The sequence below is a fragment of the Populus nigra genome, chromosome 2, assembly GCF_951802175.1.
Source record: "Populus nigra chromosome 2, ddPopNigr1.1, whole genome shotgun sequence".
Classification (NCBI taxonomy): domain Eukaryota; kingdom Viridiplantae; phylum Streptophyta; class Magnoliopsida; order Malpighiales; family Salicaceae; genus Populus; species Populus nigra.
In genome coordinates this window covers 40,491,933-40,518,187 of record NC_084853.1, presented here as the reverse complement: position 1 = coordinate 40,518,187, position 26,255 = coordinate 40,491,933, and the positions used below count along the sequence as shown (strand labels likewise).

Sequence of the window (26,255 nt, the reverse complement as noted above, 5' to 3'; positions counted from 1 at the left end):
TTCTTCGCCTAACCAAAATCCCCTATCTTTGCCGCAAATTCAGTGTCAGTGCCGCCCCTTTTAGTTGACACAAGTAGGATATTCTCAGGCTTTACCCTGTCTATTCGAGCGTGTTTCTCAGTGTGGTTGCTAGTGCTTTTCAAATAATTTTTCATGTTAAAATACATGTCAACGATATTTTTTCATTTTTTAAAAATTATTTTTGACATCAGCACATCAAAACGATCCAAAACGTACAAATTATATTAAATTTTAATAAAAAAACAAATTTTAAATTTTTTAGGAACGCGAGTGCAGCCGCGTTCTCAAAAGGTGCCTATAGATATCTTGTGTACCTCTTCACATCCAATTCAGGCAACCCATTACCAACCGGTTAATACTGATCAAATTATTTGTAAAGAGTTTGATTCGGCTAAATCTCAAAAGTAGAAGGACCGCCTTGATTTTTACCCAATATCCTTCACTTTTATACAAAACTGTTTAGTTTTTTTAAATAAAAAAAAATTATATACCGAAGCAATTTTATTCAATAAACAATCAAATTTATATATTTGCTAAAAGGTATTTATCGAAAAATATAATAAAAATATTCAGTGATATAATAATCCACGTTGATTGTTTAAACTTAAATCACTTTCAGTGATAAAATAAAAGGAAAATTATTTAGATAGTAATCCAGTGGTAAGAATTCAGGACCAAAAAATTTACTCTCTCTGTGGTCTCAGGTTTGAGCCTTGTGGTTACTCATATGATGGCCACTGGAGACTTATATGGTCATTAATTTCAGGGCCCGTGAGATTAGTTGAGGTGAGCGCAAGCTGGTCCGAACACCCACGTTAAACTAAAAAAAACTAAAAAAATAAAAAATAAAAAATAAAAAGTAAAAAGTAAAAAGGAGAAGAGAATATAAAACTTATAATTTAAATTATTTTCCTTTTAATTTTCTCAAATACTCAAGTAACATAATTAAAGGCAGAACTGTAGCGGAGGTGGCCTGCCTATGCTTGAAATGAGACCTTTCCACCTCCAAGTGAACGTAAGCCACAGACCCATCCTCTGCCTCGGACCACCACACACAATTCCACCATGAATTGATGATAAATTTGTGGCCATCATCTCCTGTCCAAAACCAGCAAATTGGTGGGACCGCATTCCAAATATCAAGTAAACTTCATTAAAGAAGAAGTTTCCCGAACCTTCTATGATCTCTCGGTTCTCTTCCCTTATAAAAAATGAAAAACTCCATGGAAGAAACTACCCATGTCGCGTGCTCTTTAATGTCAAGCACTCTAACCATCTCTGAGGTAGCTCTCAGTCAATCTCCCTTTCTATCGCTATCTTTATAGCTCCAGAGGCCAAAAATAAATCCAAAAGTCACTAAATTAAAGCCGAGAAAACCATTACTACTGCTGCTTATGCCTGTGAAAATGTCTGAAGTAGGGCCTTGTTATTATTCAGTACTTGGATTATGTAAACAAGCTTCTGATTCAGAGATACGTGATGCTTATAGAAAACTCGCTTTGGTGCGTATTTATGTCTGTGATGTTTTTGTTCGCTGACTTATTGCGGTTCTTTACACAGTGCATGTTTTGATTTCTATGGGATTTTTGTGTGTGGAAGAAATGGCATCCAGACCGGTGGCTGAAAGACCAAGTAGCTGCTGGACAAGCCAAAAGGCAGTTTCAGCAAATTCAAGAGGCTTATTCAGGTCCTGGCATTACCCAAAATAAAAAAGAAACCGTGCGATTTAGTAATTTTTTTCTTAAAGACGTATAAATGTTGGTGGATATGTAGCTGATAATGGATTCATGTGTTTTCAGTGCTATCTGATAAAGGAAAGAAGAGAATTTACGATGCTGGAATGTTGGGTTTTCTTGGAGACGACGATGATAAAGTGAGCCTTTTTTTAAATCATGTTTTTCTTCAAATATTCACTTCGTTTTAGAAAAATATTTCATGTATTACAATATGGATGTTGAATTGACTATTGGGATTTGGAAACAGGGGTTCTGTGATTTCATGCAAGAAATGGTATTGATGATGGAAAACGTGAGATCAAAGGTAATCTCACATTTTTTTTTATGACAGATCATCAATGTCTTTGCTGAATGAGTTATACATTTATGGTGAAATTTTGTTGGTGCTGTCTTGCTAGGAGGAGGGTAGCACTCTGGAGGATCTTCAAGCTCTGTTAATGGGGATGATGACAGAGGATGAAAGGGTGAAATCTGGGCTCAACTGGGACAATTTTCAACGTGCTAGAAAAAGGACACGATTGGCTGGTTCATGATTCTCCCCTGCTTCATTTGATTCATGGAGTATTACGAGTAGCAAGTTTATTTGCTTTTTGGCAACTATCCAGTACTATAGTTCATTTTTCCACCTTAGTTTTCAGGTTGCCCGCTTTTGGATGTTCATGATCTTCCTTCCAGTTCTCCAGTCTCAAATTTCTGCACCATCAACGAATGTACCATAAAAAATTTTAGAAATAAAAAATTATTATTATTTTAATATATTTTTAAATAATTTTTATTTTTGAAAAAACAACTGTGATATCTCAATGCAAAACAAAACAAGGTCGAAGCAAGAAACCAGAGAGAACTGTAAACAACAGTTAATTGTTGATCATTTCACTCCTACCAAGGCAAACTTGGTTTTTTTATAATTTTTTTATAATATTTTAATATTGTTTTGATGCGCAATATTATAAATAAATTTTAAAAAATATTATTCTAATATATTTTTAAATAAAAAATGAGTTAGAAAACCAACTATCACAGCACTATCTTAGCATAAAATATTATTCACATTTATGATCAGAAACATGAGCTTGCTATTTGCCTACCTTGCTTGAATTTCAAGATTGGGACTTCCTTTCTAACAATGCCATTGTTTACAATGGCGGAATGCAAAAGGAAATGCTTTCATACATGAGAAAGATAATTAAACTGAAACATGAACCTTTCAAAGAGCACGTGTCCCATTTTTACAAGTCCAGTAGCATTTGAGATGATTCCATGTTTTCATTCAAGTCACTGATCGATTCAGCTAACATTCTCTCTGAGTTTATGTTCAGAAAATGTATGGAGACTAGAGTTTTTTTTTTTTTTTTTTGAAAAAAATAGAGTGCTACTGCTAACATACTCTCCAGGCATTTGTGGCCATAGCCGAGATTCAAATTTGGAACTTTATTGAGAAGAAACAAAATTCAAGTATGAATTAAAACAATCAGAGAATTACATTGGGTAATTTATTTGCACCAGCTTAATTTTTGACTCCTAAAACCCTAACCCCTTCTCTCACACTGAGCACGAAAGAAGAGGCAGAGTAGTTTGCCTGAAAACTGTACATTTGAGATACGCAAGAACTGATAAGGAAACAATGCCTAAGGCAACGAGCGTGAAGGGAGATTCTACAGAAAAGCTCAAGGGAATCCAAATTCGATCACTTGATGACGACGATGAGGTTGAAGAAGTTGTTGAAGAAGAAGAAGACGATAGTGAAGAAGAAGAACCCGTAACACTAGGTTTTTTGGAAAAGCCAAAGGATCGTCGGTCTCTTTTGCGTCAAGTATTTCCTAGCAAGGCTGGTGGCGCGCCGGTACTTATATTTCAACTCTTTAAAACTCCTTTCCTTTTGTTTTTGAATTTTTTTTCTGCCAATTATTATTATTCTTGTAAGAAAACACCTAGTATTTAGTATGTAAACTGATGTTATTAATGTCTATGTTGTAGGCGTGGCTGGATCCTGTTAATTTACCATCTGGAAGGTCCTGTGTTTGTGATATATGTGAAGAACCTATACAGTTTTTGCTTCAGGTTTTTTTGCTTCAGGTCCTGTGTTATGGACAGGGCAATAGTCACAGAAAGTTCTGGGCATCTTTCCAACAGCGCATAGCCAAAGCCCCCGAAAATATATTGTGAAATCGACTGTTGTACTTAACAGTCTAGAAAACTTAGATACAATTTGAACTTTGAAGTCTATATGTGTGATTGCTTCAACCATCATAAGCATTTCATTTAGTGTGGCACGGGTCCCTCTCATGGGATGATTTTATGGACATTCTGGCTCCATGTTTACTGAACAACTGAACAATTTTTTCTAGGAAACGTGTAAGATTTAGACGTTAAGGGGCTACAAACACAAGTGTGGAAAGTACTGATCCTCATCGGACATTGCTAATCATTGAGACTCGTGTTTGTAGAGAATTGGCATTTCCATAGCTGCAATTTATTCTACATATCTGTCAACACTGCGCTTTATGCCAGAGTTATCATTTGTGTTGGAAATGATCAAATGAAAATTGCAGTACATCTAGAAATGCTTGGCAGTTTGCATGTGGATGTTATTTATCTTGCTACACCGGACGCCATACTTATCTGTTGTCAGTTACATTACATTTTGAGAAGTTGGTAGGGTTTTGTATAAGATTTTAAAGATTATATCTAAGTAGTTTTTTAGTTTAACCATTGATTTCTTGTACCCATTATTTGTTGCATTTTATTACTTAAATCTTTTTGCCTGTTTAATTTGCTACAGAATACTTATTAATTAGCAGGTATTGTAGGAATGCTAGTGCAGAACCCCTCTGGCCCATGTCCTAACTGCAATTACCGTGGTAGTCCTTCAGATTTTGAATTTCAGGTATAGTTTGTTCTTCCTTGAACAATTTCAGATTTTGAATTTCAGGTATAGTTTGTTCTTCCTTGAACAATTTCTTATCTCTATTTTTCAATGTATTTATTTGTTTATTCTATATTTTGATTGAAGCCCTTGTTAGCCCGCTTGGTTTTTTCTTTTTTCGTGTGTTGTGCTGTTCTACTATTCAGTTTTCCTCGTGGATCTCAAACATTAACTCCAATTAAAGTGGTAACTAAGGTAACAGTTCCTGTATTTGGTGCCTCGGATCTTACCTCGGTTGCTTTGCTACTTCGGTGTAAAGAATGATGTGGAGTCTCTCGAGGCAACCATTGTCGTGTACATAAAAACCTGTCATATAAAAATAAAAACATATTATTTTAATATATTTTTAAAATAAAAAATATTTTAAAAAATAATTATTATTATACTTCCAAACATTTTAAATAGCATCAAAACAACATATCATATCTTAAGAGAGTAACTCAATTTTGGATTCGAGAAAGAGTTGAAAATTGGTATATTATTATATGTTTATTCTTAGAAAACAGTGGTTAAGAAAAAAAAATATAAGTTGTAGTTTTTTCATAATCAAATTTTAAAAGAGAATTTTCAATAATATTTATGCAAAACCATATTGTATTGTTTAACTAAATATTTTTAAATCTATAATTAAAATAAAACATAATTTCAACCATATCACATATGCTAAATGAAAACTTAGTTAGTGTTTGGTATTATTTTGATAATAATTACTTTTCAAAATATTTTTTGCTTGGAAATATATCAATATAATATTTTTTAACATCAATATATCAATCAAAAAATATTAAAAAATAATAATTTAAAATAAAAAAATTCAAATTTTAACAAGACCAATCATGTAGCTAAATATGCTATTAATATCTAACCGCAACCACTTTGCCCTCAAATTCACCTCATATTAAATGAATTCAATTCTCAAATTGAACTCATATTAAATTAATTCAATTCCAAATGAGAATAGAGTAAGTATGATTTTTCTCTTACCAAAAAAATTGATTAAGCCTTGGGGCATAAATGTTTTTTTCATGTAATACATTTGTCTTTGTAAAATTGATTGGATAAAATGGTTTAGACATGTTTTTTTTACAATATAATATTTATTTTTCCCTCAGAAGCCAAAAAAAATTAGGTGAAGGGTTTTTTTGTCTTTTTCAAAAATTGAGCAGTAGAGTTACAGTTATGTTCTTGGAAGAGAAAAAAAAGATACATGCATAGAGGGGCTTCTCCTTTTTATTTTCTTTTTTAAAAAAAAGTAAAATGACATAACTAACCTTGCAATTAAAAAAAAAAACAAAGGCTATTTGTGAGGGTGTTTTGGTATTTTTTGACTGGTTTTGTTGTTATATTTAGGTTTTCTTAAGGGAGGCTTATCAATTTTAAGTTTTTAAATATTATTAAAAAAGAATTATCGATGCGTGCACCGCACAAGTCAACATGTCTTGGCCTCTGCGCCATTCAAGTGACATGTGAAGGACCATGCGGTGGCCAAAGTACTGCTTTTACCGTAGTGTGGGGAGCAACGCGTTGCCTAATTATTTTTTTTATGGTGTGGTGCATGCTCACAAAGGAGATACAACTGGGTTGTAGTGAAAGTTTTTTATTTCTTCTCTCTTTGCTCTCTCATTTCCTAAAACACACACGCCTAAACTTCCAAAAGAATATTTGTGTCATTCGGTTTGTAATCTTATCAATTTTAGTCCTTCTTTTAATTAATGTTTATTTGGCTTTTGATGCTTGTTGAAGTTTGGATTTTTTTCAATTTTATCCTTAGATATTTTATTCAATTTGATTTTTTTATCTAATTTCGTCCCTCTACTTTTAATTACTCTATTTCTATGCTTTATACTTTTCTTGATTATTATTTTTTTTGCAATTTTGTCCCTTTTAATTTTATTGCATTTGTTTTTTAAATCCATTTTTAGTCCTTATTGTTTTGATTGCTATATTTTTGTCCTTTTATTGATTTATATATTTTTTTAATTTTATCCCCCAACATTTAATTTCATTTAGTTTTTTATCCAGTTTTGGTCCTCATTCTTTCAATAACTTTTTGTAATCATTTTATTATTTTTTTTATATTTTCTAATTTAGCCATTTATTATTTTCTTTCATTTTTTTATATCATGTTTGGAATGCATTGTTTAGTTTTTAAATTGTTTTAGGTTTGAATATTTTACTTTGTTATTTTCTTCATGATTGCCTTTCAACAAGGCAGTTCTTTATTGAAAATTAATTTTTTTTTTCAAATTCATTACTTGACATTTTGTTATTAAACCTGGGTGATAGGTTATTCAAGTTAACTATGGTTGCCTTAGATTTGTTTCCCTTATTTTTTTATGAGATTGATTTTTTTTAACAATTTCATATTTTGACATTAAATTATTGACCCCTAAGCTATGTGATTTTTTTTATTTTTATTTATGTTGAGTTATCTTGAGTGCAGGTTAATTAAGTTAACTCGGGTTAGCTTGCATTTTTTTACTCAATGTTTTTTTTTAATTTGATCTTTTTTGTTAGATTTTTCTTTTGAAAGTCTATTTTTTTTTATTTCAATCTCATGTCGTGAGTGGCGGATCAATCGAGTTAATCTGAGTTGATTTAATTTTGTTTCCTCATTTTTTATGACTTTATTATTTTTTTTTCAATTTTATTATTTTGCATTAAATTATTTGCCATTGAACTTTGTTATTTTTTCTCTTCTCTTTCTGTTTTTTATTTCGAGAGCGAGTTAGTCAAGCTAACCCAGGTCAATGTGCATTTTCACTCACAATGTTTTCTATTTAAACTTGGGTCTTTTTTGTTAGGCCCCTATTTAGGAGGTCTATTTTTTTTTATCCCGATTTCATATCGCATGTGGCGGGTTAGTCGAGTTAGCCTAGATTGACTCATAATTTTTTTCCCTCAATTATTTTATGATTTTTTTTTAATTTCATCATTTTGCATTAAATTATTTGCTCTCAAGCTTTGTCATTTTTTTTTTACTTTTCTTACAGTTTGGTTATTTGAAGAGTGGGTTGATAAAGGTAACCCGAATTGGCTCAAGGTTTTTATGATGTTTTTTATATTGAGCTCTGGTTTTTTATTAGGTCACCCTTTTGAATTTTTTTTAATCACAATCTCATATTGTGGGTTGTTGGTTCATTAAGATATCCTAAGTTGACTCGGGTTTTATTATTTGGCATTGTATTTTTTGAAGTTTTTTTTCTAATTTTTGACATTTTATTATTAGGCCTTGAGCAGAGAAGTGATTGCTAATTCACTATGCGCGCGGAAAGACTGTTTATTACGAATCATGTGCAAATGCAATCAGGCATTCCATAAAGAGCTTTATAATTTTCTTTTGTTTTTCTTTTTGTGGGTTTTTTCAGTTTTATATTCCAAGCCGTGTTTTAGTTAATTTAACTTGAATTGTCTCGAATTATTGTTACTTGAATATTTTTTTAGCATTGGAAAAAGTTTTGCCAAACTTGCGACGTAGTGCCTGCCATTTATCTAGTGTTTTATAAATTAAGGTTCTACCTTGCTGTTTAGATTTTTTTTGTATTTTTAAATTATTTTAATGTATAGATTTTTAAATTTTTAAAAATATAAAAAATTATTTTAATATATTTTCAATTTTTTTAAAAAAGTAATTTTTATTATAATTTCAAAAAAACTAGAACTAGGATTTAAAAAAAAACTAGCACAGTGATTAAAAAGTTTAAACAAAATAATATGCCTAATTGTTTTTTTTTTTTTTAATGAAAAACGCGGGTTTTGCATGTATGACTATCAAACAAATAAGTTTTCATGACTAATTTTTTAGTCACTGTGCTAAATCTTTTCTTAAAGAATAGCGTGGCATGGCATCCCCGTCCTGACCGAGTTTTATTCCATTTTTCTCTTCTCACCTCTCCAGATAAAAAAGCTTGCTGCTATCTCCTCGATCTTCGCATTCTCCAAATCTTTTCTTCCTTCCTTCTTCCCTTGATCGACTAAATTAGAATGAAGATGTATATGGTGGCTCGGCGACTCTCTAATGGATCCACGACCTCGCAATTTCCAGCTTCCTTGCGTCATGGGAACTGGTTTAGGGCTTATTCAACTGCCTTCAGAGAGGAGAGGGACACGTTTGGTCCCATTGTTGTCCCTGCTGATAAGTTCGTTATTCTATCTCTCACTCAATTTTTCACTTCACTTCGCTTCATTTCCCTTTTTTATTTTATTTATTTCTTGCTCTGTTGTTTTCAATAATAATAATAATAATAATAATAATAATAATAATAATAATAATAATAATAATAATTCAGGCTATGGGGTGCACAAACGCAAAGATCATTGCAGAATTTTGATATTGGCGGCGAGCGCGATCGAATGCCGAACCAATCATTCGAGCCTTTGGCATCCTCAAGACATGCGCAGCTAAGGTCCATTTTTGGTTGATTTCTTTTGCGATTTTTCTATTGTTTCAAGTGCTAATGTAGACTAATTAATCAGCTTATACTTTTAAGAAACCTAAATCTTTATTCCTTATTTGAATTTTTCATTTTGTCTTGAGATATTTCTAGTTACTGACAGTAGTACTTAATTAAATCTTGAAGTTAATTAAATGTTATTTCAGATTAACATCTGCACATCTTGTTGATTTTGTTATGATTATTTTTAGGATTGTGACATGTCAATCCTAGTGCAATACAGTGCAGATTTGTTATCATGAAGATTTCATTGGGTTAAATATAACATAGGTGATTTATTTTATGGCAGCTGAATATGGAGTATGGGCTTGATCAATCGATAGGGAAAGCAATAATGCAAGCCGCCCAGGAGGTAGCTGAGGGAAAGCTAAATGATCATTTCCCACTAGTTGTGTGGCAGACTGGCAGTGGCACTCAAAGTAACATGAATGCTAATGAGGTCAGCACCTTCACATCTTTCTTTCTGTTTCTTTAACCGTTTGCTGAATTCATCCTATAAAAAGACGGGGGATGGGGAAGCTATGACCCCTTTGTTATTTGATATGAACAATAGACCAAGTAATATCCTCTGGGAAAAAGGTTTGATTGGGTTTTGACTTTACTCTCATCCTGTGATTTATAGCTTCCTCATTTGGCTCAAGGTTAAATTGTAGGATTTGAAGAGGCTTGGTTCTTTGAGACATTCCAATAAATTTGATATCAAAAACCATTAGTGAATATTGTGCCACTTGGCTATGGTAATAGTGCCGATTGATTTGGCTTTTGATAAACAAAAACAAACCTCATATGCTTTATATTGATGATTGTCCTGTCTGCCACGTGTTTAACTGATGTAATTTTGTATTTTGACTCTTTAAACTGTAGTCGTCAATGGTGAAGAACATAAAAAAAATCTGATGGAGGTCTTTCAATTTACCTACTTATCCCTTGGAAGTTTTCCTGATATGTGCACGCTACCCCGCATGTATCAGGTTGGCAACACATGTATTATATAAACTTTGTTCTACTATTCTTTTCTCCTTTTCTTTTCTTATCTTCAGATATGACATACTGGAGATTTTATTTGAGCAGCTTGCACAAGGTGGAACTGCTGTGGGGACTGGATTGAACACCAAGAAAGGGTATGTAAGGCCTCAAGGGTGAAGAGTTTAGTTTCTAAGGCCCTGTTTTTCTAAAAGGAAATTTGGCCTCTTCAATGTTTGTGATTCTTATCACCCCAAAGACATGAATCGCAGTTTGTTTGCTTCCTTCTAGCTTTGTTTTGAAGGTTCCTCTCCCATCTTACCCCCAAGGGGAAAGAAACCGTCTTTTTATAGCAACATTTCCCATGCTCAAATAATGCTATTAATTCTATGTCTTATCTTTTATTATCTGTAAGAAAATAGTGAATTGGAGAGATCCAGTTTTCTTGAAATCTCATGGAATTTATACATGAATATTTACGAACCATTTCAATGAATTATTTTTTACATTTTTTTATTCACTGGAATATTTAGTTTCAAGGCATGTCTGTTCTTTGACAGTCATCATTCTTTTCCTCCCATCTAGGTTTGATGTAAAGATAGCTTCAGCAGTGGCTGAAGAAACAAACCTGCCATTTGTCCCCGCAGAAAACAAGTTTGAAGCTTTGGTTGGTTTCTAAGTTCCTCATAACTTTAGCTTCTTCTTTTTCTTCCAATTTCATTAAAGTTGTAACAGTGCAATTATATCTGTCACTTCAAAAAGTAGCACATTTATATCTATCACTACAAAAAATACTTCTGCATGCTAAAGCAGTGCCTTTCTTTTCCAGGCTGCACATGATACCTTCGTTGAAACTAGTGGAGCACTCAATACAGTCGCTACTTCTCTGATGAAAATTGCAAATGACATACACTTATTAGGAAGGTCTGTGCAGATTGCATAATCCACTTCTTCCTGCTCCCACTTGTGTGCTTTACTTTTGTGGCTAACAATGTTTTCCTCTTGCAGCGGTCCATGATGTGGCCTTGGTGAACTCATTCTTCCTGAAAATGAGCTAGGAAGTAGTATAATGCCGGTAAATCTCACACCATCTTGTTTGTTCGTGACTTAAAATTTGGGATTCACAGCAGCACATTTTAAGATTTTATTGCAATGCAATGTTGTCATGTTTGAGTTTTTCTTTTTCAGGGAAAGGTTAATCCCACTCAATGCGAGGCTCTCACAATGGTCTTTGCTCAGGTAAATTTCTAGTGTTTTCAGTTCCATCTCATTAAATATCATATGATCCACTATAGAACTTGTCTGACCTTGAAGGTAGATACAGAGATTACATATTCACATTTTTAATAGGTATGCTGCAAGCTTGCTCTAAACCAATCAAGCTGTTAATGCATTTTTTCTTAATGTTGCAGGTTATGGGAAATCACGTTGCTATTACAATTGGTGGATCAAATGGTCAATTTGAACTAAATGTATTCAAGCCAATGATCGCTAGTGGCCTCCTAAATGTATGTTAATGGATCTGTGATGTCCTTGTTATTTTGATATTGAAGTTTCAAATATTGCTTTGCTTAAGAGTGCTTTAACGTTCGATGTTCCACCATGAGCTCATTTTGCTTCAGCAGGCAAAATCAGTTTGATATGATGGTTCTTTCATCTCCTTAAAGTAGTTCAGTTTGTTAGTTTTGACTTTGTGAACCTTTGATAGCTAGGTTAGGTAATGGGTTCTGTTTGAAGTCACTGGTAATTAGTAAACATGGGAAAAAAAACACATATTTCTTGCTCAAGGTTTTATCATAATCAATCAAGGATTTTGAATGCAATCAGATTTTGCGAGAAATTTCTCTAGAATTTCATTTTTCAATGCTGCTGGTGCATAATGCTGCATGAGTTTGTTCTCATCTGGCATATCTGAATGCATGCAATAAAATCTTATGGTGATGGACCCTTGATAGCATGTGAAATCAAATAGCATTTTCTTAGCTGATATTAGGATGCTGATTATTCTGCTGTGCTGTATTACTGATTGGTGATGTTTTACTCAACTTTTGTGTTTTACTCTTAGTTGAGAAAACTAAATATGTGGTCCATTTTACTCAACAAGTGTGTTTGACCTTTTTCTGGCAGTCACTAAGATTGCTTGGGGATGCATCTGCTTCCTTTGAAAAGAACTGTGTGAGGGGAATTCAAGCCAATAGGGAAAGAATTTCAAAATTACTGCACGAGGTCAGTTCTCAACAACTACAGAACATTTAAACTTATTTTGCATTTTTATATTCTGAAGCTCTCTGATCATGTTTCATTGCTTTTGGCAATTTGCGTGGCCTTGCAGTCGCTGATGCTTGTCACATCATTGAACCCTGTAAGTTTCTAAACCATGTCCATTTTTTATTTTCTCATGATTTTACGTGTGGAATATTAACTCATGGTTCCGCCTTTATTCCAGAAAATTGGGTATGACAATGCTGCAGCAGTTGCCAAGCTAGCCCACAAGGAGGGAAGTACTTTGAAGGTGATGATTTCTACCCATCTTAGTTATTCCGCTATATATTTTGGGTACATGCCTTGTGATGTGCATGTATTGTAGGGGTAATGATTTCTGCCTTGTTAGATGCATGAAACTGATTCTTACGAAATCAATTCTATTGGTGCTTAATCCATTTGTCTTTTTTGGTGATCAAATATATATCTTACAATAAATACCTCTGCAGGATGCTGCACTGAAACTTGGAGTGCTCACCAGTGAAGAATTTGATAACCTTGTGGTCCCTGAAAAAATGATCGGGCCATCCGATTGACAAACTAGTTAAAAGTTTCCAGTTTCTGAGAATTGATTCCCAAGACTTCGAGCATCAAACAACAAGGTTTTATGTTTTAACTCTGCAACATGTTAAATCACTTGGTACAAACTATTGTGGTCAATAGTGGCACTCTTTTGTTAAACAATATTCTTAGAGGTTTCCCACCAGCGGGCTTCTTTCATTTTTCAGAAAAGCAGCCATAGCCACTGATGAGGTTAATAATGGGAATCCTCTCTCGTTTGTAGCCGATAGAACTAGTTATACCAGAAAAACTTACATGCTGCGGTGAAAGAAATAATATTTTTGCGGCGAGTAATTTAGTGGCTTTTATGGTTTAGAAATACAATGCTCTAGTGTATCCGTGCACATGTATGTTTGAGTAGCATGTCACTCTTCTGTCAGCTTCACGATAGAATGTTTTACATCTCTGTAGTCTCGCATATTTAGCCCTCCTGTTTGCTTTATTATAAGCAAGGTATGGCATGTGCGGGTACCAGGTTTTTGACATCTGCATATCATTACACATCGCAAGTTCTGCAGCTATGGAAATCAAAATAGGTCCATGTCAGCAAATTGCTGCAATGAGAAGACTGAAAGAATTGCTGAGTCATCTTTTAGTCGATGTGACATCTCTAGGAAAACAATCTTAGCCACGCTACTCAAATGTGATATATTATCGCTATTTTTATTTCCTTGTAGTAATGACATTTTTTTGGGCATTTAGTTCCCTTAGAAAAGAAAATAAAAGGCGTTCATATTGATATTGACCTTGTGCGTCTCTGTAATACAGTAGAGTCTGGCTACTTTTTTCGACTCTGTAATACCTTTTTTTTCTTCAGTTTCTGTATAACATGGCCTTGAAAATCACAATTAAATTAAATTCAATTTCAAACAACCTTGCAGGTCAAGCCCACTAAGTCCCAAACCGCAGGAAGGAGAAATTTCTCACCATTCGCACCATAAACGTTATAACTTGCCTTGCAAAATTTATCCACCATCAAATTTCCTGGATATCCTGGATAAGCTCCAGCACCAAATATTCCAGGACATGCTGAGACAGCCTCCAGCGGTGCCAAGATATCACCTTGGAAGTACCCGGTCTTGAAAGGGTTGGTGGCAGCTCCTGCAAGAATAGTTGCAATATTGATAACCATGCCGTCGGCCCCAACACCATTAGGTGCAACCAGGGCCTGGCCTGGAGGACCATAAGCTGGAAGTGCATAAGGCCATGCACAGAAACCAGGACACTGCACCGCGTCCCCTACATGTGCATATACTATCACGCTTCCCTTAGGGGTCACCAAAACGCTATCATGGAAACCACAGGAATCCATGCAGAACTTCTCCACGCTCACATCTTTAGCAGTCAAAACCAAGTAGATGGCATTTGAGTCTACTGGTAATTTGTTGCTAATTACTATGTTGTTGTTGACTAGGTTGCCTATTTGGGCACGCTTGAGGTTCTTTCCTAAAGAATATGGATCGCCAACTTGTTTAACGAGTCTAACAATCCTGGAAACTGGGGTATGAGCCTTGTCCTTGTAAGAAGTGACAGTTCTCCACCATGTTGAGACACTGGGTTCTTGGTGGGGAACAAGGCCCTTGGGACTGAAGGAAGCAAAGAAATCGGTAATTGTGGTTCTGTCCTTCAAAGAGAAAGCCCCGTACCATATAAGGTAGATGTTAATGCCACTCGGTCGGGTCAAGAGAGGGCCTCCATGGTACGCGACTGTGGTGGATGTGGTGGCTAAGGAAGAGGGTTGGTTTCGGCTTTGGTTCAGCCCATACGACCATGCTGCTAGGGCCAGGGTATTGACAATGATGAAGGGGCAGAAGAGAGATCTGACTAACATTTTGGCCATTCTCGGTTTAAGATTCTGTGTTTTTGTGGATGAACAAGTTTGTGTCTTGAAAAGAGTTTGATGATGGCCCTTTATAAAGACCAGAGAGCTGCTAGCACTAATCATAGGTTTGATGAGTTTAGGGTTAATTTGTATGCATTATGGTAAAAGGGGTTGCCTAACCCGACCTTAATGTAGTGAAAAGTCAAAGAATCAGTATAACTTGGAAGGTTTTTCTTTAATTTTCTTTGTTTTTCTTCAGAGTGATGGACATTATATTAATGTGTAATTTAAGCAGAGTAATTAGCTCGTCAAGATCTCATGGCCATTCAAGCAGAAGAGGTCACTTGCAATTGTGGATTGGCTTGTGTGTCAAGGGTCCCTTGTCCGTCCGTGTGACACGTCGCTAAATTCCCTGTTGTAATAATCCATTCTTCTCGTATCCCATCATGATCGACCCTACAAAGATTTGGCTTTATACATGTTTCAATATAGGCAAAGTTTCCTTTTCAAAGTAATGTATGATAGAGTGAGAATAATGATACTAATAGTAATGGCAAAGTTTAATCACTCAGGTTTTTGGCTTCTTAGTGGTAAGTTCGAGGACAAAAACCAATGTGTTTGTAGCTGTTAAATGGTATGTTGGAGTCAATAAACAAACTGTGTCAATAAGTACTTTAGTTCATTTACCAACATGCCAAGCCTAATTTGCTAGCAAAATTAATAAAAATATGAAAACACATAGCAAACTATATATATTTAAACTTATTATGTACATAACAACTTAGTTGACCGATCATTATAGATATTATTATCGATTCTAGTCACATATATAATTAATTTATGATCGATTATAATTGATTAATCATGATTTATTTAATTAAAAAAATAATATTGTAGCATTTTATGTCAATAAATATAAAAAATACGTGAATAACAAATGTTTTTACTAGTTCAAGAATTGCTCAAGAACAAAAGATGCATAATAATACAAATTATTTATAAAGATTTCAACATCATCATCTTGATAGTTTACATGATTGATTAATGTGTGCCAACTAATTTGAAAACAATCTCAAGTTCCTCCAATAATAAGAACTTAAAGCTCTAGAATATTATACTGTGAACTGAAATGAAAACCAAAAAAATAAAAGGAAAAGTAGAAGGAATAAAGTAGCTATGAACTTTAATGTGAGAGGATGAACATGAGGTGAATATAGAGTAAAACACCCCATTTTTTTTAAGTGTATAAAATTGAAAAGAAATAAAGTTAATTAAGAAGCAAAGTAAAAAAAATAACGAATAATTAGAAAATGTGAGAGCATGGAGAGTGAAATACTCACATCTTTTCGTTTACTAGTAACTAGTAATAACTATTATTATAAAAAAAAAAAAAGAAGGAAAAAGAACCGTAGTGAAGAGGTGGACAGAAACCTTCAACTTTGACCCCGGGAGGGTGCGCCGCTTTCGCAGTGGTAAAAGAACGGCGTGGCAGCTTGTGCTACACGTTATGAATCTCCCTCTGAGTCTGTCTCCTCGTGAAAAAATCCCATAGCCTCCGCCCTTGTAGGCTTCACCCAGGTCCATGCATGGATCTCATCACTTGGTACGTAGTAATGTCTCGCTGACGACAACCCACCCATGATTTACCCATTTCACACAGCAAGGATTTAAGCTCACTAATTATTAACAAAGAAACAAGAAAACATAGATAGCTTTGAACTTGTTAGCAGGAATTAACACGAGGGAAGATAAACATGTGCATTAGAATATTTGCTCCTTAATGTGCTCCGTTATTGATCAATGATCATTATATTCTCATTATTTTTTCGATATCCAATTGTGAATCGAAGAAAGAGATTTTGCATGGATCGACTGCTGGCTCGAATCTAGATGGCCTCAGCTGTAATTCGTTCTCGAACAAACTCATTTGTTATCCGAACCAATATCTCAAAAATCTTATAATGATTTTAATTTTGATACTTGCAGGATAAGTAATCCTTTTTAGGATCAGAAAGCAACTACAATTGTTGATTTTTTTCCTTTCTGATTTGATGACTCAGTAGAACGCAGGCATATATTGTTAAATTTACGCCTCTTACCTTCGATCACGGGTCAACATATGTAATCTAGCTGCATTCATCCCTACTGAGTATATAAATATATATATTGCAGTTGATTTGAACATCATCGGACTGTTTCTTACCACATACACGTCTCATGGGCTGACAATTGACAAAGAACTAACCGACTGTCCAATCTTCTATCTTAACTGTGTGGATTTCTATTGAATGAACACAATTCATAATCCAACCACAATTATTGGTCAATAGATGCAATTGTTTTGACGTCGCCGTGCCCATTCATACAGAGTCTAATTAATAAGCAAAACATGTCAAACTGCGTGGGCTCCGTCTAATTAATGTTAAAGATAAGCATGGTTAGCTGCATGATTATGTATTGATAAGATGAACTGAGATCAACATCCAATGATTTAACCTGGGTACATGCACGGAATAATGTGTTGATCTGCACGTTTTATCTGTAGTGTACTGAAAAGGATGATTTTACCTGCTCGCTCTTTTCAGGCTCTAGTTATACACCGCCACACAGGCAGGCAAATAGTCGTGGATTGCTGTCATGCATGACACTTCAACAACCATCAGATTGAATAGGATTGGCCGACATGACAATTTCCTTCCAAGGTTTTACGAGGGTACATCAGTAAAAGGGGATCATATATGGTTCGCTACCTCCTTGCTTTGTGAAAATAGAGTATCAAAAGATTCAAAACCGATATGTATGATTGCCGACAGATTCACCATCTACCTAAATTCTCATCATTGTTCTTACAGTTATTTACAGCACGTGCCCTTTGTGCCTATGCGGTGAGAATTTCGGGGCATCCGTTTAATTTATTTATCATGCACGGTTCTTTTAGTTCTTTCCTGGTACATGTATATAGGTTGTCGGGTCTAAATTCGTTACCTGATACAACTTGTCTCATTTTTTGTTCACCTAGCCCGATTCGCAAGATGGGTTTGCTTTTTATATTGTTTGTATCCTTTTTCTCAATATATCAATTCGAGTGTGAATAGTATGTTTAAAATCTAATTGAGAAAAATATTGATTTTAATATACAAGAATATCCTAAATTTAAAGATTAAAATAAACATTTCACTCGACGGTTGAAACGGTAAACATTTTTCTTATAACATATGGACAATAAAATTTATTATTGGTGAAGTTGTGAAAACTTCAAAATCAGATTGAGTTTTCGATCATCGCATCTTGGATTGGGTTTGGATATAGATTTTGTCTATAAACTTGGTTGTTCCAACAAAAACAAGTCCCTCTGTTGATATATGTAAGATGATAAATTAATGTACAAAAAAAAGAAATAATGTAAGGAGCAACTGAAAAATGTGTGGAGAGGGGAGCACAATATGTGTTGTGAATGAACAAGTTGTTCTTGAATTGTTGAATGGTTTGAATCTCTCTGGCTTACCTAGTTTACTAAAGCTATTTATAGACCTTGGTCACACTTATCTTATTAGGAGTAGTGTTGCAAATACCTTATGTTGTATGGAGCTGCAAGTGTCTCACGGTGAATGATGCAAAACGACCTCGTAGTGAGTGGAGAAAATAAATACTATTAATGAAGAGATTGATACATGTCATTGGTTTGTAGTGCTTATTATATCATTAGTGAAGAGGTTGGTATTTCTACTATGCATAAAGAATTTTTATGCGCGGAGGTGCCCATGTGGTGGTGCTCTTGTGCTTGCATAAATAATTTATATGTGTGAAGGTGTGCGTGTACCAGTGAGCAGCGCACAAATTCTTAAAAATTAAAAAATACATTGAGATGCGTGTTCAATTAAGTATTTAACAATCCAAGACAGGCTGGAATCAAATTGAGTTTTCGATCATTGCATCTTGGATTGAAGTGTGTGGGTTTGGATATAGATTTTATCTATAGGCTTGGTTGTTCCAACAAAAACAAGTCCCTCTGTTAATATATATATATAGGATGATAAAATAATATACAATGAAGAGAAATAATGTAAGGAGCAAGTGAAAAGTGTGTGGAGAGGGGAGCACAATATGTGTTGTGAATGAACAAGTTGTTCTTGAATTGTTGAATGGTTTGAATCTCTTTGACTTAAAAAAATTAAGATGATTTTTTTTTAATATTGAGATGACAACATATTGAATTGACTTGAGATTCGAAAGTTAACCCATAAAGTCCTTGATCTAGATTATGAACTCTGCCGAGCTTAATATTTTTTTTAAAAAAACCATTTTTTTTTACATGATTACATAATAAAAAAAATAAACGCTCATATAATTGAGCATGCACCAAATGCCATGGCATTTATTTGAGACTACAATAACTTCATAAAGAGCCAATCAGAATAATTTATGAAGAAAAATTTAGAATCAAGCAAATATTAAAAAATAAAAATAAATAAATAAAAAATAAATAAATAAAAGACAATCTCTTTCACTATTTATATGAACCATGAAGGAGGTGAGTTGACACCCAATTATTTTAGATGTATCAAGTAATATAGCTAATAATGTAAATGAGTAATAATATAATATAAATTATTATATAAAATTGTGCTATTTTCTCTCGAATAAAAATAAGATTTATAAAGAGTTCTTATAATGCAATTTATGTTTATGTAAAAGAATTAACATGTTTAATAAACTTTTCATATCTGTTAAATTCGTGTACGGGTGGATCTAGTAAATTAATTATTCGAAATCCGAGCAAGATTTATAGTTAAATCGGCCAAGATTTCGACTCAATAAAACTCATTTAACACAAATGAGTTCTTAATAACTCAAACTAAACTTGATTTAAACCCAGCTGGATAGTTAAAGAAGAAGAAAAAGAAAAAAGAACGAAATTTTTTTCCTTTCCCTTCTCAACTAAACATTTGCTCGCTTACTAGGGACTTTACTCTGTTGTCATTTAAATTAGACTAACTAGGCCTATTAAATATAGGCCCAATAACTCCATGAGATGGGCCTTCCTACAGGACCGTATCTGATTTCACAGCTGGTCCCCCTCAGAGTCTCTAAACAAAATAGGTCTAGTAACCACCACTAACAGGCTTCTCTTTAGAGAAAGAAGATCGCAATCGCACTTTATCACCGTTCCGTCATCGTATATCTGCAACCGGTAGATCTCGTCGCCGAGGGTTGCATCATGATCAGAATTTCTGACAAAAGTAACAAAACGCACAAAGAATTATTGAACGAAGTAGCCTCAATCCAAAGAATCTCTTAATTAAGCATCTATCACAAGGACTAAGGTTTAGAGTGTTCTTCCAATCATTTTATCTAAATCATGGATTTGATGGGGTATTTTAGATTAACTTGATCTTAATTAACATGATTAAAAATTTATAAAGATTAATTTTTTTATTTAATTTTAAAATTTTAAAATTATTTTTTATATAAAAAATAGTTTATTCTACGGTAAAGCACAAACATCAAACCTAGTAAATATTGATTAAAACCCACCCCCATACAAATTAAAATTTTTATCGTCTGATTTTACACTGACACGATTGGATGATTAGAGGAAAACTGATCACTTAGCGAAAACCTAAATTACCCTCTGTCCATTATTATTATTATTTTTACCTAAAATTCAAATGAAATTACTACTAACCAGCCAACACTAGGTATAAGGAATGTTTCGATTAACTAGAATTAGGCCCCAAATAATTTTGTTTCTCCATATTCTTATGATATGCTAGTAGGAAAGTGTGGGAGAAGCAACAACAAAATTTTTTTATCATATTTATTTTTAACTTAATCTTGTTATCATATATATCATAAGAAATTATGAAATCTAATTGAAACACATTATTAACTTATATATGAAATTAAGACAACATTGGTAAGCAAAATTAAATTTTATCTAACTATTTTTTAGGTATTGCTCGTTCTCTAATTTTGAAAAGAAAATTTACTTCAATAATCTTTTTAATTTTAAAAATTACACTTTATATATCATGTTAAGTAAGATTTAAATTTTAATATAAAATGATGAAAATCAAAAAGAAAAAAGACAAACATTTTAAATTTTAGACTTCACCATTAAAATTGTGAAACATGTGTTATTATATGTTTTTCACCGAATAAGGATTAAGTGGAAGGAAATTACGAGTCGCTTAAAGGAATGTGTCTATACGACTATTAGTGCTAAACATCATTGTTATTAAAATCACTAGTTAACTCATAAAATCATATGATTTTATGAATCAACATGTATCTAACATACTAAATCAAACTAAAACTTAAAAACTAGTAAAATCAAACTTAACTCGTGCAAAATCAATAAAATCGGTAAAATCTGTTTGATTTTTCGAGTTTACTAAATTTGTGATATAAATCAAGTCAGGTTCAAATTTGACCTTAAAATATTTGCTGACCAGTTTTGAAAGGATTGAGCATATCTTTCAAACCATACATTGGATAGAACTGAAATTTTACAGGGAAATATTAGACACATGAAAATATATTTTGGTAAATTTTCAGGTCATATGGAGTTCGGGAAAATAATATTTTAGAGGGTCAAAGTTAGTAAACGAATCTTGTCAAGTATGTCAACCTAAACCTTTGTATACTGTTTGGGACATATCTAGAGCTATCAGTAGAATTTTGCTGCGATTGAAGTTGGGCTAAAAACTAGACATATGAAGCTTTCCAACCATATATTGTAGGACCCGTAATTCATCCAGATGGTAGAGAACGATTTGTTTGAAATCAAAACTCAAATATGTCAAGAATATGCGAAAATTAGAGATTCGAGCTACATGAAAGAATTTTAACATAAAAACTTTTTTATTATTTTATTTTATTTATTTTTAAATAATTATTTTTAATTTGAATTTTTTTCTAGCGTATTAGATATTGTTTAAGAGTTTATTTTATTATTAAATTTATATTAGTTAATTATTAGTTTAAATTTATTAGCTTGCAACCCAAAAGAGATCTTTTAGGACTTATTGTAATGGGAACAACCAAGTTGTCACTAGTTTCACATGTATTTATTACAATTCAGTGATTTTTTTGTATTGAGTAATTTTATTCTGAGACTTTTTATTTTTCTATGTTATTAATTTATATTATCTATCTCTTTTATTTTATTTAGATCATTATAAAATTATTGACTCATTTTATTAGATTTTAATGTAATTTAATTTTTTAACTAGAATTTTCAATATATAATTAGTCAAACACAATTACTTATAATTTTATAATTTTACAATTTAAATTTATATTATATTTTTAAAAAACATTCTTGATAACCTTGCTGAGCATTGCTTTTGCACTCTCATTTATTTTTCTTTCAGGAGTTTTTCGTCATCTGCCTTTCGGATTCTTTATTATTATTTTTTTTGTTTGGTTTTGCAACAACTTAGTTATACACAAGTATTCGCAGCAGCTAGTTCAGTCAATAATCTGACACGCTTTTTGTTAATGTGCTTGTCTTTTCTGTAATTATAGATAACTTAATGAAACAGAATTAATATATTTTGAATTAAGAATATTCTACGTGACACGAAAGGGTCACATCATTCAAGGCTAACACGTGGGCAATTTGCGGAGCGAAGAGTACATTTGCGGTGGGAGCTTGTACTGCGTTGGTTCTTCGTACGAAGAGAGGAATAAAAGGAGTACAAGTTTACGAGGCAGCATAAGCAAGGGGCGCCCACTGTCACACTCTTAGTTGACCAACGAAGAAAGCAATCCAAAACCATCAGCGCAGCTGGAAGTTCCAAATTTTGTGTTGGCTTTGTCTCGCTTCCAGCTGCCACTTCACCGCGTTTGACTTCCCCAACCTCAACCTCCCCTTTGACCCCTGCTTTCCGAGCACTTGCACTAATTATTTAAGTATTCATTTCCTGGTATTTGTTTTTTGAAGGTTTTTTCAAAAACCCTTTTAAAACATAAAAACAAATAATATCTCATATCTAAACCATAACATCATGGAATTTAGAAGGGAATTTTACGAATTATTCATCCCAGACCACCTTGCTTGTGTCGAGGGGAATGGCGGAGGTGTGCACTGTGCAAGTCAGCAGATGCTCACGGTTTCAAAATATTTTGTGGCGCTCGGAGCTTGTCAGAGGGTCCTCAAATTTGCCTCAGCATATGACTCCATCATTGTTGATATAATAATTAGGTAAATGTTTGGAAACGCCAATGTCAAATCATGTTTTATGTTAAAAATATATATAAAAAAATATTATTTTAATATATTACCACAGTAAAGTAACGGCTCATATTATAGCAGTAAAGTAACGCGCGCACATCACGTATGCACATGTGCTATATATGTTTATTTTTTTGTACTGTCCAATTATTTTAGTAAAATTGTAAATGAATTAAAATCTTTCACCTGAATTATGCGGATTCAACTAGTCCTTGTTCCGTTAACATTATTATTGATCTAAACTGATTGGATCATCAAATTAAAACTCCTTTTTAAGTCTAAATAAAAAGAGAATCATAGGATTTACATTAGAATAATCTTATGTCACAGTAAAAACTTGAATGCGTGTTAGAATGATTGGAGTACAATTGATACAATGGAAGGGTTTGAAACAGAACTGAGATTCATAACATAAACACGAAATTGACGGATAGAAATTTCATCAGATGACAGTTAACTTGTAAAAATTACATTTTGACAGCGAACTCAAGAAGTTCAATTCCTCTTAATTAAAACAACACAATCCTTAAAAACCATAATTAATCATCAATTTCCCAATCTACAAAACCAGCAAGATACTGCGCCGTCGCCATTACAGAGGTGCAGAAGTGACAGGAGCATCAACACCATCATCAAAAAAGCTCCAAAGATTACCCACAAGGCTTTCCTGGGTTGTCCCATTTGGTGCCGTTGATTGCCCATCCAGATACGGAATCTGATAAAACTTCATGAAATTCTCATACGCCATTAACTCCTCAGTCAGCTTCTGCACCTCGCTTTCTTCCTCCCCAGTTTCCAAATCCACCACCACGACCTCCTTGTTCATCACTCTCTTCTCCTCCAGTTTCTCCTCTTCCACCTTCACTTGACCCAAATAATTATTGCTCTCCACATTCTGATTACAGCCCAACAGTCCTGTCACCTCCTCTGAACCTGACCTAGAATCATCCTCCCCAGAACTAACAATTGGTTCGTTAATTAAACCATTTGAATGGAAGGTTTCGATCTGATATGCATCATAAACGTTCCCAGAATCATAACCTTTTGAGAAATGACAAGTGGGGGCTTGGTACAGGAAAGGCTTGGTGTTCGAGTTTTGGGACGTGTAGTAATGGTCATCTTCGTTAGGAAAATTGACTTTGGCTTTCTTGCCGCGAATCTTGCGAGCCTCTCTGTCGTAGGCTCGAGCTGCTTCCTCAGCCGTGTTAAATGTACCGAGCCAAACGCGGACTCCTTTTCTTGGGTCACGAATCTCAGCTGCCCATTTACCCCAAGGTCGTTGCCTTATACCTCTGTATAGATTCTTCCTCTGCCTCTTGGCATTCGGCTTCTCCACTTGTTCATGATCCCCTGTTTTTGCATAAATTCCACATTCAAAATCAACTTTAAAAAAAAAAAACAAATTTAACAAGAAATGAAATGAGAGAAACTGGTACCTGAAGTGGGCTGGGCTCGTTTGAGAGTGAATGGCTCCTGATTGCGGAGAGGACTCGGATAGGTGTCGAAGGGACTGGGTTTATTGAAGGATGAGTTGGGCCAGAACTCAGAAGCCGCGACGCGGTGGCCAGGGTTACGAGGGATGAGGCGAGCCAAAATAGCACCGCCACACATCTTTCTTCAATTAGATAAAAAAATAAAGAAATAATAAGAGAAATCTGTTGATAGTAAAGGAAAGTGGACAACGGAAGAGGGAGTAATGAAGACGACTTCGAATAGGATTTTAAGAGAAGGGTTCTAAAATGGAAGGATTATATGTAGCGTGAGGTGGGTGGGTGACAGCAGTACGAACAAGTGGAGAGGCTTTGGAACTTTCTTTCCACCAGCATCGCCTTCCTATTTTGCTTGGGTCTTTCGTGGACGTCAATTCTGGTTAAATTCGAGGCTTATCTTTCAAGGTCCTGAAAGCCGTAATGAAGGAAATAAGAAATATCTAAAAAAGCCAAGGACAAGGTGATTCCTTCACAGACAGAGGGAGGAGAAAGGAGTCATTGCACTTAGTTAGTTAATTAATTAATTAATTAAGCTTCGCGACTTTTGTTCTTTTCTAGGATTTCGGTTTTGTTATTTTAGTATTTCGTTTGTTTTTTAAATTGATTTTTATTTAAAAATATATTAATATAATATATATTTTTATTTTTTTAATATTAATACGTTAAAATGATATGAAAACATTTAAAATAAAAATATATTCTTTTTATTTTTTTTAAATATTTTTGAAATGCAAAAATATTAGAAATAATTATTTCAAGCTAATGAAGATAGATGAAAGGATCTAATTGATAAATTATTGAAATGTCAGGGATATGATTGATTGAGAACAAATATTTAGATAGAAATGGATAAAAACCATAAAATGAAATTAACTCATCAACAAATTAAAGACTAGAAATTGTTCCTGGAATAAAAAAAATAAAAAGAAAGAGAAAAGCTTAATAGTCATGGAAGGGAGAAGTAAATATTATTTGACTGTGTTCTCTTTGGTAAAAAGAAAAGGGAAAAGAGAGTGTAAAGAAAAATTATTCGAATTCTTATCTATTACATTACAATTACAATTTTAATATATACTTAAAGAATGAGGCTTTTAACATATATATATTTTTTAATTGTTGTTTTCTATGTCCAAATTAATAATTAATTTCAAAATATTTGTTGAGGAAAGAAACATTCCAGAACAAGAGGACCAAAATGTAAAATGAAGAGAAGTCTCATGTCCAAACTCAAATTCATGAAGAAGTACTTTTTAGTCCATTTATTTTCTTTCTTTTTTCTTTTGTAGCCCCTATGGTTTTTGGAATTTCAATTATTGGTGCAAATATTTATTTATTTATTATTATTTTTTTAATTTCTGAACGCGGGAGAGAAAGTTATCAGATACAGGGTAGCCTTCACCATCCAACATCATTTACACAATAAGTCTCTTTTTTTTTCTTCCAGAAATCGTTTAACCTCAACTCTGGTCCGACCAGGGAGAGTTTAACCACCAACTATAATAATGCCAGTGAAAGCATTTAATCTGAATTAGCGACGCCACAAAACTCAAAATTAGTGTACCATGCCATAAACACACAATTTTCTTCTCTTTAAAACACACATTCTACCACGAACACCAACCATTTAAGTGCATAAAAACCACCAAATTCATCAAAAAATCTCCAGAAACATAATTGCAACCTAAACTCCCAAAATCTCTTCTCAATAAACTGTCATTAATTCTTTAACTTCTTCAATAAACTGCCAAAAAAACTCCATAAACCATCATCTAACAGTAAGT

General features: G+C 33.5%; 4 protein-coding genes and 1 pseudogene across 4 annotated transcripts; 3 read left to right on the top strand and 2 right to left on the bottom strand.

Annotated features, from left to right (window-relative positions):
• Positions 1 to 1,199: 1,199 nt before the first annotated feature.
• On the top strand, positions 1,200 to 2,511 carry LOC133682165 (uncharacterized). The gene is made up of 5 exons (XM_062105440.1): positions 1,200 to 1,523; positions 1,621 to 1,708; positions 1,821 to 1,894; positions 2,005 to 2,061; positions 2,156 to 2,511. Exons 1-5 carry the CDS (start codon positions 1,416 to 1,418, stop codon positions 2,288 to 2,290), a joined length of 462 nt encoding a protein of 153 aa, XP_061961424.1. The 5' UTR covers positions 1,200 to 1,415; the 3' UTR covers positions 2,291 to 2,511.
• Positions 2,512 to 2,637: 126 nt separating this feature from the next.
• On the top strand, positions 2,638 to 4,085 carry LOC133682166 (uncharacterized). The gene is made up of 2 exons (XM_062105441.1): positions 2,638 to 3,600; positions 3,735 to 4,085. The coding sequence occupies exons 1-2, from the start codon at positions 3,382 to 3,384 to the stop codon at positions 3,921 to 3,923; spliced, it is 408 nt and encodes a 135-aa protein (XP_061961425.1). The 5' UTR covers positions 2,638 to 3,381; the 3' UTR covers positions 3,924 to 4,085.
• A 4,423-nt stretch (positions 4,086 to 8,508) lies between these two features.
• LOC133681690 (fumarate hydratase 1, mitochondrial-like) lies at positions 8,509 to 13,217 on the top strand (annotated as a pseudogene).
• A 348-nt stretch (positions 13,218 to 13,565) lies between these two features.
• Positions 13,566 to 14,930, bottom strand: LOC133681691 (protein EXORDIUM-like 2). Its single transcript, XM_062104796.1, has one exon. It carries the CDS (start codon positions 14,866 to 14,868, stop codon positions 13,789 to 13,791), a length of 1,080 nt encoding a protein of 359 aa, XP_061960780.1. The 5' UTR covers positions 14,869 to 14,930; the 3' UTR covers positions 13,566 to 13,788.
• Positions 14,931 to 23,396: 8,466 nt separating this feature from the next.
• Positions 23,397 to 24,848, bottom strand: LOC133681465 (ethylene-responsive transcription factor ERF071-like). The gene is made up of 2 exons (XM_062104518.1): positions 24,421 to 24,848; positions 23,397 to 24,334 (listed from the first exon to the last, which is right to left on the bottom strand). The coding sequence occupies exons 1-2, from the start codon at positions 24,593 to 24,595 to the stop codon at positions 23,577 to 23,579; spliced, it is 933 nt and encodes a 310-aa protein (XP_061960502.1). The 5' UTR covers positions 24,596 to 24,848; the 3' UTR covers positions 23,397 to 23,576.
• Between the last annotated feature and the right edge of the window lie 1,407 nt (positions 24,849 to 26,255).

Bases quoted from the DNA above. Each gene is read 5' to 3' on its own strand.
- LOC133681465 (XM_062104518.1), bottom strand. From the start codon at position 24,595: ATGTGTGGCGGTGCTATTTTGGCTCGCCTCATCCCTCGTAACCCTGGC. The intron at 24,335-24,420 runs GTACCAGTTTCT...ATGCAAAAACAG, and splicing joins ACGAGCCCAGCCCACTTCAG to GGGATCATGAACAAGTGGAG.
- LOC133682165 (XM_062105440.1), top strand. From the start codon at position 1,416: ATGCCTGTGAAAATGTCTGAAGTAGGGCCTTGTTATTATTCAGTACTT. The intron at 1,709-1,820 runs GTCCTGGCATTA...ATGTGTTTTCAG, and splicing joins AATTCAAGAGGCTTATTCAG to TGCTATCTGATAAAGGAAAG. The intron at 2,062-2,155 runs GTAATCTCACAT...CTGTCTTGCTAG, and splicing joins TGGAAAACGTGAGATCAAAG to GAGGAGGGTAGCACTCTGGA.
- LOC133682166 (XM_062105441.1), top strand. From the start codon at position 3,382: ATGCCTAAGGCAACGAGCGTGAAGGGAGATTCTACAGAAAAGCTCAAG. The intron at 3,601-3,734 runs GTACTTATATTT...TCTATGTTGTAG, and splicing joins GCAAGGCTGGTGGCGCGCCG to GCGTGGCTGGATCCTGTTAA.
- LOC133681691 (XM_062104796.1), bottom strand. From the start codon at position 14,868: ATGATTAGTGCTAGCAGCTCTCTGGTCTTTATAAAGGGCCATCATCAA.